The following is a 13,384-nucleotide window of genomic DNA, read 5'->3' as shown; positions in this document are numbered from 1 at the left end:
GGTCGTCAGCCTGGGGCTGAAGGGGCAGCTCTCTGGATGTCTGCTCTGGGTGAGCCTCTGGCTGCTGGTACTGGGACCCGCGACGCCTGCAGAAGCAGAGGTCGGGGCTTTGAGACGAGGCTGAGGCTACACCCCAGTCCATCTCGGGAGCTCCGTCCCCCAGCTCGTCACTGCCTTGACAGTCACTGAGCGACTGTCCCCATGTGCCATTGCTGCCTTCCCTAGTCCATTCTTTCCGACAGCCGGTTCCTGCTTTGCTCCCACTGCCCGTGCCGTGTCCAGACCAGACTCTCAGATTAAGCCAGACGTGACTTTGAGGGGATTTTTCTCACGTAACGGTTTCCCCCCTCATCATAGCAGCATGTGCCACGCAGGGGAGCAGCCACTGGGACTCACATGGCGTTCAGCTTGCTGCCCACCAAGCCAGCCCTGGGAAGGTTTGGGCAGGGAGGCGGGAGGGGCACCACGGGGCGGGGGCAGAGAACCAGGGGGGTTCAGACTGCGAGAGGCTAGCTCAGACCAGGCCCCCTGGCCCGTCTGCTCTCCACAGAGACAGCCAAACGCTTCCCCCGCCACCACCTGGGGGACCCTGCAGCTGGCTTGTCCCTGCAGCCTCGGGGACCTGAGGGGTTCTGCTTCTGAGCCAGTATCTCAGCCGCCGGCCTCAGGCCAGAGGTGCCGTCCGTCCTGCTGAGAGAACACCTTGGGCTTCAAAGCCACTGTCTTTGTGCTGCCAGAACTGGGTTCCAGATACACCCCGACACACTGCTGTGTGGAGGGGCGTCTGTGGGTCCATGTCTGCCCCTTGGGGCCAGACCTGGTGGTCATGGTGCCCAACTGGGGGTTTTCACGGGAAAAGTAACTTCAGAAGCCTTTTCCTGCTTGATCATTTCCACTGCTCCTGTTCACAGAGCTGCTTTTTAAAAACCGCGTAGCTTTGATCCCTAGGAGGAGAGGAAGTGTGTGCCCGGAGGCGTGAAGGGTACCAGCAAACCGGGAAAATTTCAGAATTCCCGGTATGCTGAAGGAAGTTCTGACTTGTCAGGACACTTCCCTCTGTGGAGCTTGACAAAGGGGGTGGTGACTTATTCTCCATCAGCTCACAGATGTTTACTAAAGACCCGCCACAGATGAAAGCTCTGCTGCTGCCAGAGCCCTCAGGCTTCCTGCTGGCCTGCCTCCTTGGGCTGAGGAGTTGGGTATGAATAGTGTTTCTGTGGCCTCTGCTTCAGTGGCACCTCTCCCTCGTCCCTTAGGGCGGTGGCCTGGCCCCACGCCTCGTGGCCTTTACTCTCAGAGCCACGTGGGATCCAAGCTGCCTGGAGTCCAAGCGCCGCCCCCGTCGGCAAGCATTTCGTACTCACAAGGGCCCAGGATCTGGAAATCATCCCGACACGGAGGCCACTGGAGGTTTCTGGGCAGGGACGGACAGGAGGCTTCAGCGTGGCAGTGCACCGTGCACGTTACCTCCCCAGAAGCACCCTCGGCTTGCCTTTCCAGAAAGGGCGTCAGTTAGCCAAAGAGTGCACCCTCTGGTGTGTCTGCCAGCAGCTCTGAGTCAGGGGCCCAGGGCCCAAGCAGAGAAAGGAGACTCGAGAAGGCCAGCGGCCTCATGTGTTGGCCGGGTAGCAGGCCAGCCTGGGCTCTGCCCGTGTCGTGGGCTCTCCAAGTCATGAGACAGAAGGCCATAAAGGAAACTAGAAGGGGCTGCTCTGAGGTGTTTGGCAAGCGGCTCCCAAGTATTGGGAGGCCAGCAGGAAGGGGAGTAGCAGTTGGAAGGGATGTAGAGGTGAACGAGTCCATCCTTGTGTCGCTGCCTCCCGTCCCTGTGCCGTCCTCCCCATTCAGGAATTTCTTAGCCCTGCCCGGGAGACATTGCAGTTGCCTCCCGGGACCTCCCACGTCTGGGCATTCTGCACACAGGCACTCCGCCTCCTCCCCACAGCCTCGGAGGCCCCGTGCCCTTCCGGCAGGTCCTGCATTGCAGGGAGCGGGGAGGGACGGACCGACCAGTCCAACAGCTCTGGGCACAGCTCCCAGCTTCTCCACTTTCAGCTCGCAGCCTTGCTGTTCCACCTCTCACCCCGGGGTTTCCTCATCTGTAGAATGGGTGTGCAGGTCCCTGCATTGTCATCGCAGAGGTGTGACAGTCAATGGCAGGATGTATGGAAAGCGCCCGCACAGTGCCTGGCACGTGGAGGACCAGGATCGGCAGCCCCTGTGCCTCCGAACCTGGGTCTCACCCAGAACACCATACGCCTGCCCGGCCAGGCTCTGCCTGCTGGAACCCTGCCCTTTGAGGTCTGGCTCGGACAGCACTGGCCCCCGCAGCTCACACAGCCAGGAGCATGTTTGGCGTGTTTAAACCTCCCTTGCAGCTCTTATCACTGTGTCTCTGTTCTGCCTGATGTTCTTACCTCCTTCGCCAGAGGGGCGCTCCTCAAAGCCAGCACAGCCTCTGCCCTGGCGGCGGGGTAGCGGGCCTGTCCACCCCCCTCCCGACGGTGGTCGCTAACTGGAGCCGGAAGTGCTCACACCTGACAGCCTTGGGTCACAGCGCCTCAGCCACAGCGCATTCACTGACCCAGACCTGAGGATGACTGGAACGGGACCGTACCGCAGGGCGGCTGGGCCTGGACCCCGAGGCTCTTTCACCCCCATCGCTTTTTCTTTTTTTTTCTTTTTTTAATTTTGTTTATTTTATTTTATTATTATTTTTTTTTCTGCGGCACACAGTCCTCTCACTGTTGTGGCCTCTCCCGTTGCGGAGCACAGGCTCTGGACGCGCAGGCTCAGCGGCCATGGCTCACGGGCCCAGCCGCTCCACGGCATGTGGTATCGTCCCGGACCGGGGCACGAACCTGTGTCCCCTGCATCGGCAGGCGTACTCTCAACCAGTGCGCCACCAGGGAAGCCCTGTTTATTTATTTTTATAAATTTATTTATCTTATTTATTTTTGGCTGCGTTGGGTCTTCATTGCTGCGCGCGGGCTTTCTCTAGTTGTGGCGAGTGGGGACTACTCTTCGTTGTGGTGCGTGGGCTTCTCATTGCGGTGGCTTCTCTTGTTGCGGAGCATGGGCTCTAGGCACGTGGGCTCAGTAGTTGTGGCTCACGGGCTCTAGAGCGCAGGCTCAGTAATTGTGCACGGGCTTAGTTGCTCCGCGGTATGTGGGATCTTTCTGGACCAGGGCTCGAACCCGTGTCCCCTGCGTTGGCAGGCAGGTTCTTAACCCCTGTGCACCACCAGGGAAGTCCTTCCATGCCTTTTAGTCCAACTCTCCAGCTAGTGCCTGAGAGCAGCTGCCCCCAACGTGCGCCCCCTCCGCCTAGCGCTGGACTCCTCACCGCTGAGGAGAGAGGGAGAGGCGGGGGCTGCTCTGTTGTAGCGTGGGGTGGGGGCAGGGAGAAGTTAGCCAGGCAGAGGGCAGGAGGGGAGGTGGGGGAGTCAGGAGAGGATGGGGACCTCCGCTGTTAACCTGGAGCGCGGCACGCGGCCCCACAGAGCATGTCGGCTGGACGAGGCGCGAGGGTGCTGAGCAGGACGTGCAGAGCATCCATCCTGCATTGCGAGGCCCTGAGCAGCCCTGCTTTTCTCTCTCCCAGCTCCTCTGTGCCAGCCTCCTCCTGCTGCTCTTTTTACTTAAACTCTTAATTCATCAAAACGGATCGTCTGCCCCGGTCACCGAGCCTGCAGATCGGCTGTTTATTTTCCATGTCATATTGATCGGGTTTCCCCACTGAGATGATTCAATTACAAGGCCTCGCATTGGTGCATCCCACTTGGCAGGATTCGAGCTTCCGCTGCCCCCGAGGGGCCACTGCAGCGTGCCTGCCTGGTCTGGGGCAGCCGTCCGTCCCCACGTCCCTCCCTGGGGGAAAGAAGGTTCTCCTGCCTTCCTGTTCTCTGCTCGACTCCTGGAGCGGCTGTCCTGCCGGCTCTTGGCATACAATGTCTTGTGTTTTCGGATTGTTCCACTGCGCATTCTTTGTTTCTCTCCCTCGTGTCAGATTCCTCGCTCCTCTCCAAACATGGCCAAGGCTAGAAGGCCGAAGAACGCCAGTCCTTGAGAGAACAGCCTCTTCTCTGAGTGGTCTTTATTATGAGTGCCCACGGGTGGCTTGCATGGGTGGAGGTCGTGTAGGTCCTCAGGGATGAAGCCCCATCTCCATTCCAAGTTCACTCACTTCCCAGGTGCCTGGGGCAGGTGTCCTCAGACCACACGGCTCCACTGCTCCTCTGTGTGAGAGCCTGAAGGTGCCCTCTGCCTGTCGCAGTCACTTGGCGGTCGTGTCGTCGTAAATTTGACCATTCAGAGTCCAGGTGGGAGCTGGGCTGGGGCCGTCGCTGGCGGAGCAGCCCGAATGGGTCGGCACATGGGGAAGTGAACAGGTTGGGGGTCCTTCCACTTTCTCGCTGGTAGTAACCACCTCTGCAATTTGAACTTAGGGGGACCTGGAGCTGGAGCCCTGGAGGTGCCTGCAGGCTGAATTGCAGGCAGGGCACGCTCCTCTCGGAGGTTAGAAATAATATAAGGGCAGTAACATAGGTCAGACCAAACATATGGTGGGGGGTTGGCTCGTGCAGTTTCCCGGGGAGGTACCGCCAGAGGGACAGGCTGCAGAGGGAGCCTCCTGCGGGGCGGAGGTGTGCACTCCCTGGTGGGCCGTGCACAGGCCAGCGATGCCTCGATAGAGCCGCCATCACAGGGGACCGACAGACACAGGAAGGCCCGCGCTCAGAGGGTCTCAGAGCGGCACTCACTCAGCAGTCCCACCTGGTGGCTGGTCTCAGAACCACCCGTGGACCTTTTTACCAGACAGCTGCCCGGCCTCCTCAGAAAGGACCCTGTTCTGGGCCTTCATGGGACTCACGGTCCCTGAGCGCCCTGCCAGGGTGGAAGTGAAGCCAGGCGTGCAGGTGGGGAGCCAGGCTGAGATCTGAGAGGCCCGTGTGACGGGCAACAGCGAGTTCATCTCCGAAGGCTGCTGCCAGCTCTGGCCGAGTGCAGCCTCTCCACAGCGACCCCTCAGCCCAGGCTGTCACCTGGCGGGGGTGGCTGGGGCCGTGGCTTGGCCTGGGCCCCACGTTCCCCCAGGGAGGCACCCACATGGGTTTCACGGTGGCAACTAGTGTGGGTCCACTGCTGGTGACTCAGGCACCCACCCAGCTGGGCAGGCGCAGGAGGCCATGATTTCCACACCACCGTGGTCATGGCCCTGCCGGAGAGTGGGCAGTACTCCCCCACCCCCTCTGCTGCCTCCCCCACCCCGGGGGGGTGCCTCAGCCGGCGGGGCCAGCCCCTCTGCACTACGGGCCGGAGTGGGGGTGGGGGCGGCAACTGCAGAGAGAAGAGTGGGCTTCAGCCCGCAGGGCCCCTGCCAGGGCTGCGCCTCAGTTTCCTCTCCCGCAGCCGGGGAACACCGTCAGTTGTGGGGAGTGCTGGATGCAGACGCTACACATGAAGGTGTTACTTCCATGGCGGTGCTCCTCCTCTTGCCGGGCCCGAAAAGGTGTGTGCGGGGTCCCTGAGCAGGACTGAGCAGCAGGGTCCTGGCCTCCCACACAGACGGGGCACTCCCCGCCCTCCGGCCTCCTCCTGGGGGCTCCCCAGGCCCCTCCTCTGGAGCACAGCCCAGCTCTCAGCACAGCCTCCCTTTGCTGATGCTCTTGCTATGGTTGGCATGTGGCTTGCTTTTTCCCACTTTTCCCTTTTGGCCTTTTGTCATCCTTTTGTCCACTTGTGCCAGTTCCGGACTGTGGGCCTTGGAGAGAAGGGACGTGGGGCAAATCAGCCTGAGGGACTGGAGCTTGGAGCTCCCAGGTCGGGGTAGGGTGAGGAGACAGGTAGGGACCCAGATGTTCCCAGCACAGCCCCCCAGGTGCCAGAGCAAGGAGGCCCCACATGGGAGCTGTCAGAGGGCTCCCAGGGAAGATGGGGAGGTGACACTCCTGGAGGGCCTGGAAGAGGCTGTGGGGTCTGCCTGTGCCCTCTCCTCTCAGAGGAAGGACGTAGTCCCCGCCAGGGGCTGCTCCCTGGGGGCGCCCGTGTCCCCTGTACTGAGCAGGCCCTCGGCCCGGAAAATGTGGTTTTTGAGCCCCAGCACTTCAGCTACCCTTTCAGTTCACCAGAAGTGTCTTGTCTCACATCAGACACCTAACTCATTTCCCTCTGGCAACCACTGAATTTGAGAACGTCCTGTTTTACCATAATCAAAAGAAGTGAAACTGCCCCATGAAATAAAGTAGAACACCCCAGAAACACCTAGGAGAGACCAGAGTCTTTCCTTATAAAGTCAAAAACAGGAGGGCAGCCCCTGCCTGCCCTTGGAGGTCCCCCTGAGACTGGTGCATGGTGGAGGGGCCCTGAGCCAGCCCTGCTTCCTTTCTGTGCCCCGTCCCCTCCTGGGCTCCCGGGGTGCAGCTGCCATGAGAACGCTGACTTGCAGGGACATGCAGCTCCCCCCAGACTCCCCTCAACCCCAGGCGGGGAGAGGCAGGGATAAAGGCCTATAGGCTAGGCCTGCCCTACAGTTCTGTGGTTCCCCTGAAGAGCAAAGATGCGTGGGGAAAGTAACAGCAGTTGTCGGTGTGGGCAGCACGGGTGTCGCAGGAGTACCCCTGAGCACACACTTGCACACAGCAGCCCACGGGAGCCTGGCCACAGCTTGGTGAGTGCACACCTGTTACCCCATTTTACAGAGGTGAAAACTGAGGCCCAGTGAAGCTGATAGCCCAAGACCACACAGGTTAGGGTTACGGTTAGGGTGCCTTCAGGAGCCCCGGGAGCAGTCCTGACAAGTGGGCAAAGACTGCTGCTGGCCACCAGGAAATTGTGTGTTTGTGTTTACACCCGTGCACGCAAGAAGTGACTTCTGGGCACCACAGTTGGCCCGTGTGGGGCAGGTCTTCCCTCCCACTCGGCGCTTGTCCCATGGCAGTCCTCATGTTCATTTGGCCTCAGGACCTGCTCGCCTCTCAGAGGTGCCCCTGGGGCATGCAGACCCTTGGTCCCCAAGAGTCCTTCACAGAGAGGCAGGAGTTCAGTGGGAAAGGAAGGCCACAGTTCCCTGAGCGAAGGGGCTTCCGTGAGCCTCGGCGTCTCGCTGAACCACAGCAGCCCCGTCGGGGTGTGGGCCCCGTGGCCCTGTGAGGGGGGCCCGGACAGTCTGCACAACCCCGCGGGAGTGGGGGACCCTCTCAGGGGCTGCAGAGCTGCCAGCGCAGCCTGACCGGGTAGGTGCAGCCAGGGAAGGCTTCCGGCAGGAGGAGCCCCCGGCCCTGGGTTTGCAGGAGTGTGTGGGTTTGGAGCAGGAGCTCGTTTGGCTCCCCGTTTTGCCATTGGCTGCCACGTACAGCATCCCTGGGGAGCCATCGTGGATGCTTGAGCCCTCGCCCTCCTCCCCTGAGGCTCACACTCTTTCCTCCTTTCGTTCCCCAGCTGGTCAGTGAGAAGGTCGGAGGGGCTGAAGGGACCAAGCTGGACGATGACTTCAAAGAGATGGAGAAGGTAACAGGAGAGGGGTGCCTGTCTGACGCTGGCAGTGTTACCAGCCCCCATAGGGCCTGGCCCTGGCATCCAGGGGGAGGCGAGGCTTAGCGGGAGGGTCTAGGTGGGTTGCAGGCCTCCCCCCAGCCCAGAGCAGGCAGCGGCGGGGGCACAGCACAGCCAACAGCAAGGAGGCAGGGAGGCGAGGCGGCCCCCAGAAGCAGCGGGCAGTTCTTGCGTGGGCTCTGAGGCAGTTGGGGAACTGGGACCAGGGCAAGGGCTGTCCAGGTGCTCCTGGTTTGGCCTCAGGCGCCCTGATGGTTTTGAACCCCCACACGTGGACTCTCTTTACAGAAGGTGGATGTTACCAGCAAGGCTGTGACAGAAGTGTTGGCCAGAACCATCGAGTATCTGCAGCCCAACCCAGGTAGGGCACCAGCCAGCTGCAGGGGGTCTGCCCACAGCTCCTTGGGTCTCTTGTCAGTCCAGAATCTTCTGGTTACCGGAGCATGAAGAAGCAGTGCGTGGGCCCACAGAACTGAAATGCCCAGGGGTGGGCGGGTTCAGGCATGGCTGGATCCAGGCATCCAAAGGATGTCCTCAGGGCCGTGCGTTTCCTTTCTGCTTTTCTGTCAGCTCTCGCTTTCCATGGCAACCCTAGCCTTAAATTATCCTTAGAGCTAATGGTCCCAGCAGAAAAGAGCATCTTTTCCCCCCAGTCAACTCTTCGGACCAATTTGAATCAGGTGCCAGGCCCCAGCCAGAAGCCTGCCTTTGGAGCATGAGGTGGGGTCTCCGAGGCTGAGAGGGAGGCAGGGACTTTTCCTGGAGAAAAATCCGAATGTTGGTTCCTGTAGTGAAAGGCAGAGGATGCAGGACAGGCAGCAAAAGCAGCCATGTCCACCTGAGGCCTACGCTGGGGACAGACTGGAGCTGGTAGAGGTGCAGGCACGCCCCTCACCTCCTGCCCCCCGTAGAGGGCACCTGTACCTGTCCACACTTCTACCTGCCTACGCCGCTTCTCTGGGGGTCTCGAGGAGCTGGCCCCCTCTCCTGCCCACTGCTGGTACTCCTGCGCGAGGACCAGAGCAGAGGGGGGACGTCTCTTCGGGAGGTTCTTCTCACGCTCTGGTTCCTCGGGCCGAGGGAGCACTTCAGAAATAAACAAGCACCCGGGCAGAGAGGGGCAGCTGGCGGTCTGGTGGCTCCTTGAGAGACCACACCCACCCGGCCCCACCCTCTTCTAGCCTCGCGGGCCAAGCTGACGATGCTCAACACGGTGTCCAAGATCCGAGGGCAGGTGAAGAACCCTGGCTACCCGCAGTCGGAGGGCCTGCTGGGCGAGTGCATGATCCGCCATGGGAAGGAGCTGGGCGGCGAGTCCAACTTCGGTGAGTCCAACTTCAGTGAGGCTGTGGGGAGGCTGGGGGCGGGGGCGGGCCTGAGAGCTTGGGGCCAGAGTCTCTGTGCTGCCAGCAGGCTGGCACTTTCCCGTAGCTCGAGGATCTTCTCCAGGGCTGGCTGGTCCCCTGGACGAGGGCTGTCTACAGCATCACGGCCATGCAAAAGCCACCCTCCCGGCCCACGGTGGACCTGGGTGCCTTCCAAGAGGTGGGAGGGCGGCTTGTGAACACCTGTCACCACCGGCCCCCGTGGCTCCGGGTCAGACTTAAGGGTCCCTTGTTCCGTTCTCTGTTCTGGCGTCCAGGTCCTTGGCCGTGGGGTGTGCCTCGGCCGCGCAGGCCAAGGCCTCCTGTGACGGCTTCCTCCGCCACTCCATCCTCTCCCCAGGCGACGCCCTGCTGGATGCGGGGGAGTCCATGAAGCGCCTGGCTGAGGTGAAGGACTCCCTGGACATAGAGGTGAAACAGAACTTCATCGATCCCCTCCAGAACCTGTGCGACAAGGACCTGAAGGAGATCCAGGTATGCGGGGCCGCTCCAGGCCCATCCTCGCTCCTACCCGCTCCCTCCACCCCCACACATACAGCCCAGCTCGAGCCAGGTTTCCCAGCGGGAAGGGCTGCAGGGCATCAGGTGGCCCTCCCCGAGGTCCCAGGCACACGTTGTGACCCTCGTCCCGGCCCCCAGCACCACCTGAAGAAGCTGGAGGGCCGCCGCCTGGACTTTGACTACAAGAAGAAGCGGCAGGGCAAGATCCCCGATGAGGAGCTGCGCCAGGCCATGGAGAAGTTTGAGGAGTCCAAGGAGGTGGCTGAGACCAGCATGCACAACCTTCTGGAGACCGACGTACGTTGTGTGCGCCCTGAGCCCCTCCCCGCGTGCACCCACCACACCGGCCTGCCGGGGACCACCCTGAGGAGCCCCTGAGACAGGAGCCCAGCGGCAGTGCCCACTTCCCAGGGCCAGTGGGCAGGCTCTGTGCCTGTTCAGGGTGTGAAGGGAAGGAAGGGGGAACAGGAGGCCCAGAGGAAGCCACTGGCTCACTGAGGCTTTGGGGTCTCCTCAGGCCCTTCACCCTCCTCTGGCTGCAGCTCAAGGGTCAGGCGGGGGCTGGGCCCACGTCTGGAACAATCTGGGAAGGCTCCCTGTAGGAGGCAGCCAGAGATGGGGGCCAGGAGGAGGGCAGCTCTTCAGCCCTGGCTGGTCTCTTGCAGATCGAGCAGGTGAGCCAGCTCTCTGCCCTGGTGGATGCCCAACTGGACTACCACCGGCAGGCCGTGCAGATCCTGGACGAGCTGGCTGACAAGCTCAAGCGAAGGTGGGCCTGGTCCCCTGGCCTTCCCCGCGGGAGCCCCGGCCCACCCTGCTGGCTGGGAGGCCCGGTGGCTGGGTGCTGTGGCTGCTGGGGCCAGCCCTGGGGGACCCGTGGGATGCCTCTGCCCCTGGACAACCCAGCCCCACTGTGACATGTTCCTTCCAGGGCAGCGGGGTTACTTCCTTTTCAGAAAGAATCCCCAGGCTGCATGAGTCGGGGCGGGGGTCCCAGGAGGGAGCAGGACCTCATCACGCTCATCCTGGTCCCCAGAGGAGAAGCTTGGGATGTCCTGTGGGGCGAGGGTTTGGCCAGCCCTGCCCCTGGGGAGCCCCTTCCTCCTTCCCTGTCTCTGAAGGGCCATCTTGCAGTCAGGCAGCATCCAGGGCCGAAGGAGGGAAGTCCCGGTGGGCAGTGGTTCCCTGGTGAGGGGTGGGTATCTGTTGGGCACCAGCTCCCCAGCCGCCACTGCCGAGGAGGCTTCTGGGTGCAGTAGGACCAGGCCTGTAGGCAGCCTTGGAGATACATGCCTGGGGGCCCCCTCTCGCCGCCTCCCACGTGCATCCCTAGTCCCAGGGCAGCAGCATAAATAGCTGGGGGTGGAGGCCTTGTTCCCTGACCTCGACACACGAGGGCTCAGGAGGTGGCTCTACAGCCGCTCACAGGCGTCCTTCCACATGCAGGATGCGGGAAGCCTCTTCACGCCCCAAGCGGGAGTATAAGCCCAAGCCCCGGGAGCCCTTGGACCTCGGAGAGCCTGAGCAGTCCAACGGGGGCTTCCCCTGCGCCACGGCCCCCAAGATCACAGGTAATGGAGGACAGGGCACCACTCTGCCCCAGGCCCTTTTGGGGGAGCCCCCAGCCTGCCACCCATCCAACCGCAGGGCCAGTTCTCTGCACGAGGAGCCCCAAGGATGGGCACCAGGCCCCGCGCCAGCATTCTCAGCCCACCTCTGTTCTTTGTCTGCAAGCAGCTTCATCATCTTTCCGATCTTCTGACAAGCCCACCCGGACCCCCAGCAGCAGGAGCATGCGTGAGTGTCCCCAAGAGGCCCAGGCCCTGCCCCGTGCCCCTGCCTCTGTTTATGATGCCGCCTTCTAATCTGTGCCCCAAGGGTCCTTCTCCTCCACCCCTTCTCTAGTAGAAGTGGAGCTGGGCTTCCCTCTCTTCCAAGTGGTACCCTGAGAGCTGTGTGCTTCTGGTCACTGTCACCCTGATGCCACTGGGTGTCCCCAGCTCCTCCCAGGAGCGTTTTGGTGACCACTCACAGAGCCGTTTTCCCTCCCCTTGTCACTTGGCTCCTTCTGATAGCAGTGGGGGCCACCGGGGAGGGAGCAAGCAGTGAGTGGGCAGGACAAGGGGGTGGGGGGAGGGGAGGGGAGAGGAGGCGACATCCCCCTGCGCACCCACAGGGGCAGGTGACAGCCTGGACCTCCCCCCGCCCCCAGCACCCCTGGACCAGCCGAGCTGCAAGGCCCTGTATGACTTTGAGCCTGAGAACGACGGGGAGCTGGGCTTCCACGAGGGTGACATCATCACGCTGACCAATCAGATCGACGAGAACTGGTATGAGGGCATGCTCCACGGCCAGTCGGGCTTCTTCCCCCTCAGCTACGTGGAGGTGCTGGTGCCGCTGCCCCAGTGACCGCGTCCCAGTGGTGTGTCGGCCCGCCGCCCCTCCATCCAGATCTCTGCATTCCACAGGCCCCGCAGCTGGGCAGTGCTCACAGCCTGTGGGGTGGCCCGCTCTGGGCCTGACCCAGCCCCAGGGCAGCGGGGCCCCTGTTTACACTAGTGCTCACCCCCGGAGGTGGGGGCTCCCTTCCCCACTCCACGTGGCCGTCTTGGGGGCTGGGCAGTGTTCCTCCTTCCTGCTGCTCACAACTCTGCCCCCCCAGCTCCGCCCACCCCACCCCAGGAGGCTCACACTAAGGTGCTCTTAGAAACACTAACTCCTCCCACCCCTCCAGGGACTGGTAACTCCAGATGGGCCCCCCTTCTCTCTCTGTCTCTCTCTCTCTCTCACACACACACACACACTCACACACACACACGCACACGCACGCACACGCATCCTCTCCCACCTCCATCCAGCTCCGCCCGGAGACCTGCCTTTAACAGGAAAGGACTGAACATCAGTGTGATGGGGTGGTCTGGGCAAGACCCCTGTCTGAGACTCGCCACCCTGCTTTTAAATTCCCCCCGGACACTACCAGCCCCCTCCAGAGCTCCCTAGGCCCCTGAGTGCCTACAGATGCCACCTTCCTGGAAGGGTTTCACCCCTTTCTTCTGGCTGGGGACTTGGGGAAAGGTGAGCCTGGGGTTCTTGAGCCAGGGCCCCTAATGACAGGCCATCTCCCCGCTGCAGGGCACTAAGCCCCAAACTTCCATGCCCACCACCGCATCCCAAGCCAAGCACATGGAGCATCTCTCTGGCATAAGCTGCCAGCATGCACGTGCGTGTACACACACACACAAAACCACAGGAGCCCAGCCTACACACATACATGCGACCACAGGAGCCCACACGACCACGGGAGCCCAGCCTCCACTATGTGGAAGGTCAAGCACAAAGGCTTTGTTAAGTGAATGTTCCCAGACCCCTGGCTGCTGGGACCCCTGGGGGAGTCACGGGCACCACCCTGGTGAGCCAGCCACCATACCCTCTTTGGACAGTGGCCCAGGCCATCTCCTCCAGACCAAGGTAGGCAGCTGCCCAGACCAGCAGGGCCCCAGCCCTGCACCCACTTCCCCTCTTGCCTAATCCAAAACTTGGCTAAACAGGGGACCCCCGGCCTGGTTCACATTCCCCTCCTCTGGTGACCCGGTAAAGCCCCCAAGGACACCAGGCCCTCCCTGCTCCTCTGAGAGGTCCCCGGTCACCAGTACCTGGAGGAGACAGACATCCCAGCCTAGGGCAGATCAAAATGTAATCCTGATTTTTTTTTTTAAAAAGTATTAAATGTCTCTTTCTACAGCCTCTTGCCTGGTTGTGGGGCGGGGCGGGGCGGGGCGGGGTGGGCCCTCCCGAAGGGGTCTCCAGCCAGGGTGGGGCCCACGTGAGCACCAGCCCAGAGAGCCTGGGAGGGATGGCTGTCATCTGCCCAGTCGCCAGCACAGCCCCTCCCCATAGCCACGGCTGCATGAACAGCAACCCCTCCTGCATCCGTGAGACACATG

General features: G+C 62.0%; 1 protein-coding gene across 3 annotated transcripts in view; it reads left to right on the top strand.

The window, feature by feature from the left end:
• Positions 1-11,883, top strand: part of SH3GL1 (SH3 domain containing GRB2 like 1, endophilin A2) — a 30,026-nt gene extending 18,143 nt beyond the window's left edge. The window contains exons 2-10 of one of the 3 annotated variants that reach the window (XM_079702523.1): positions 7,441-7,509; positions 7,843-7,915; positions 8,736-8,788; positions 9,381-9,413; positions 9,579-9,737; positions 10,106-10,209; positions 10,887-11,011; positions 11,178-11,237; positions 11,653-11,883. In XM_079702523.1, the coding sequence (XP_079558649.1) occupies positions 7,441-7,509; positions 7,843-7,915; positions 8,736-8,788; positions 9,381-9,413; positions 9,579-9,737; positions 10,106-10,209; positions 10,887-11,011; positions 11,178-11,237; positions 11,653-11,849 (873 nt within the window). In that variant the 3' untranslated portion in view covers positions 11,850-11,883. Of the gene's footprint in view, positions 1-7,440; positions 7,510-7,842; positions 7,916-8,735; positions 8,880-9,279; positions 9,414-9,578; positions 9,738-10,105; positions 10,210-10,886; positions 11,012-11,177; positions 11,271-11,550 lie in introns of all 3 variants that reach the window. The other 2 variants (XM_079702522.1, XM_079702521.1) reach the window with 2 other exon arrangements.
• Positions 11,884-13,384: the final 1,501 nt, after the last annotated feature.

Source organism: Hyperoodon ampullatus (genome assembly GCF_949752795.1).
Source record: "Hyperoodon ampullatus genome assembly, chromosome: 4".
Lineage (NCBI taxonomy): Eukaryota > Metazoa > Chordata > Mammalia > Artiodactyla > Ziphiidae > Hyperoodon > Hyperoodon ampullatus.
The sequence above is the reverse complement of the archived record's forward strand: the minus strand, read 5'-3'. Positions and strand labels throughout refer to the sequence as shown.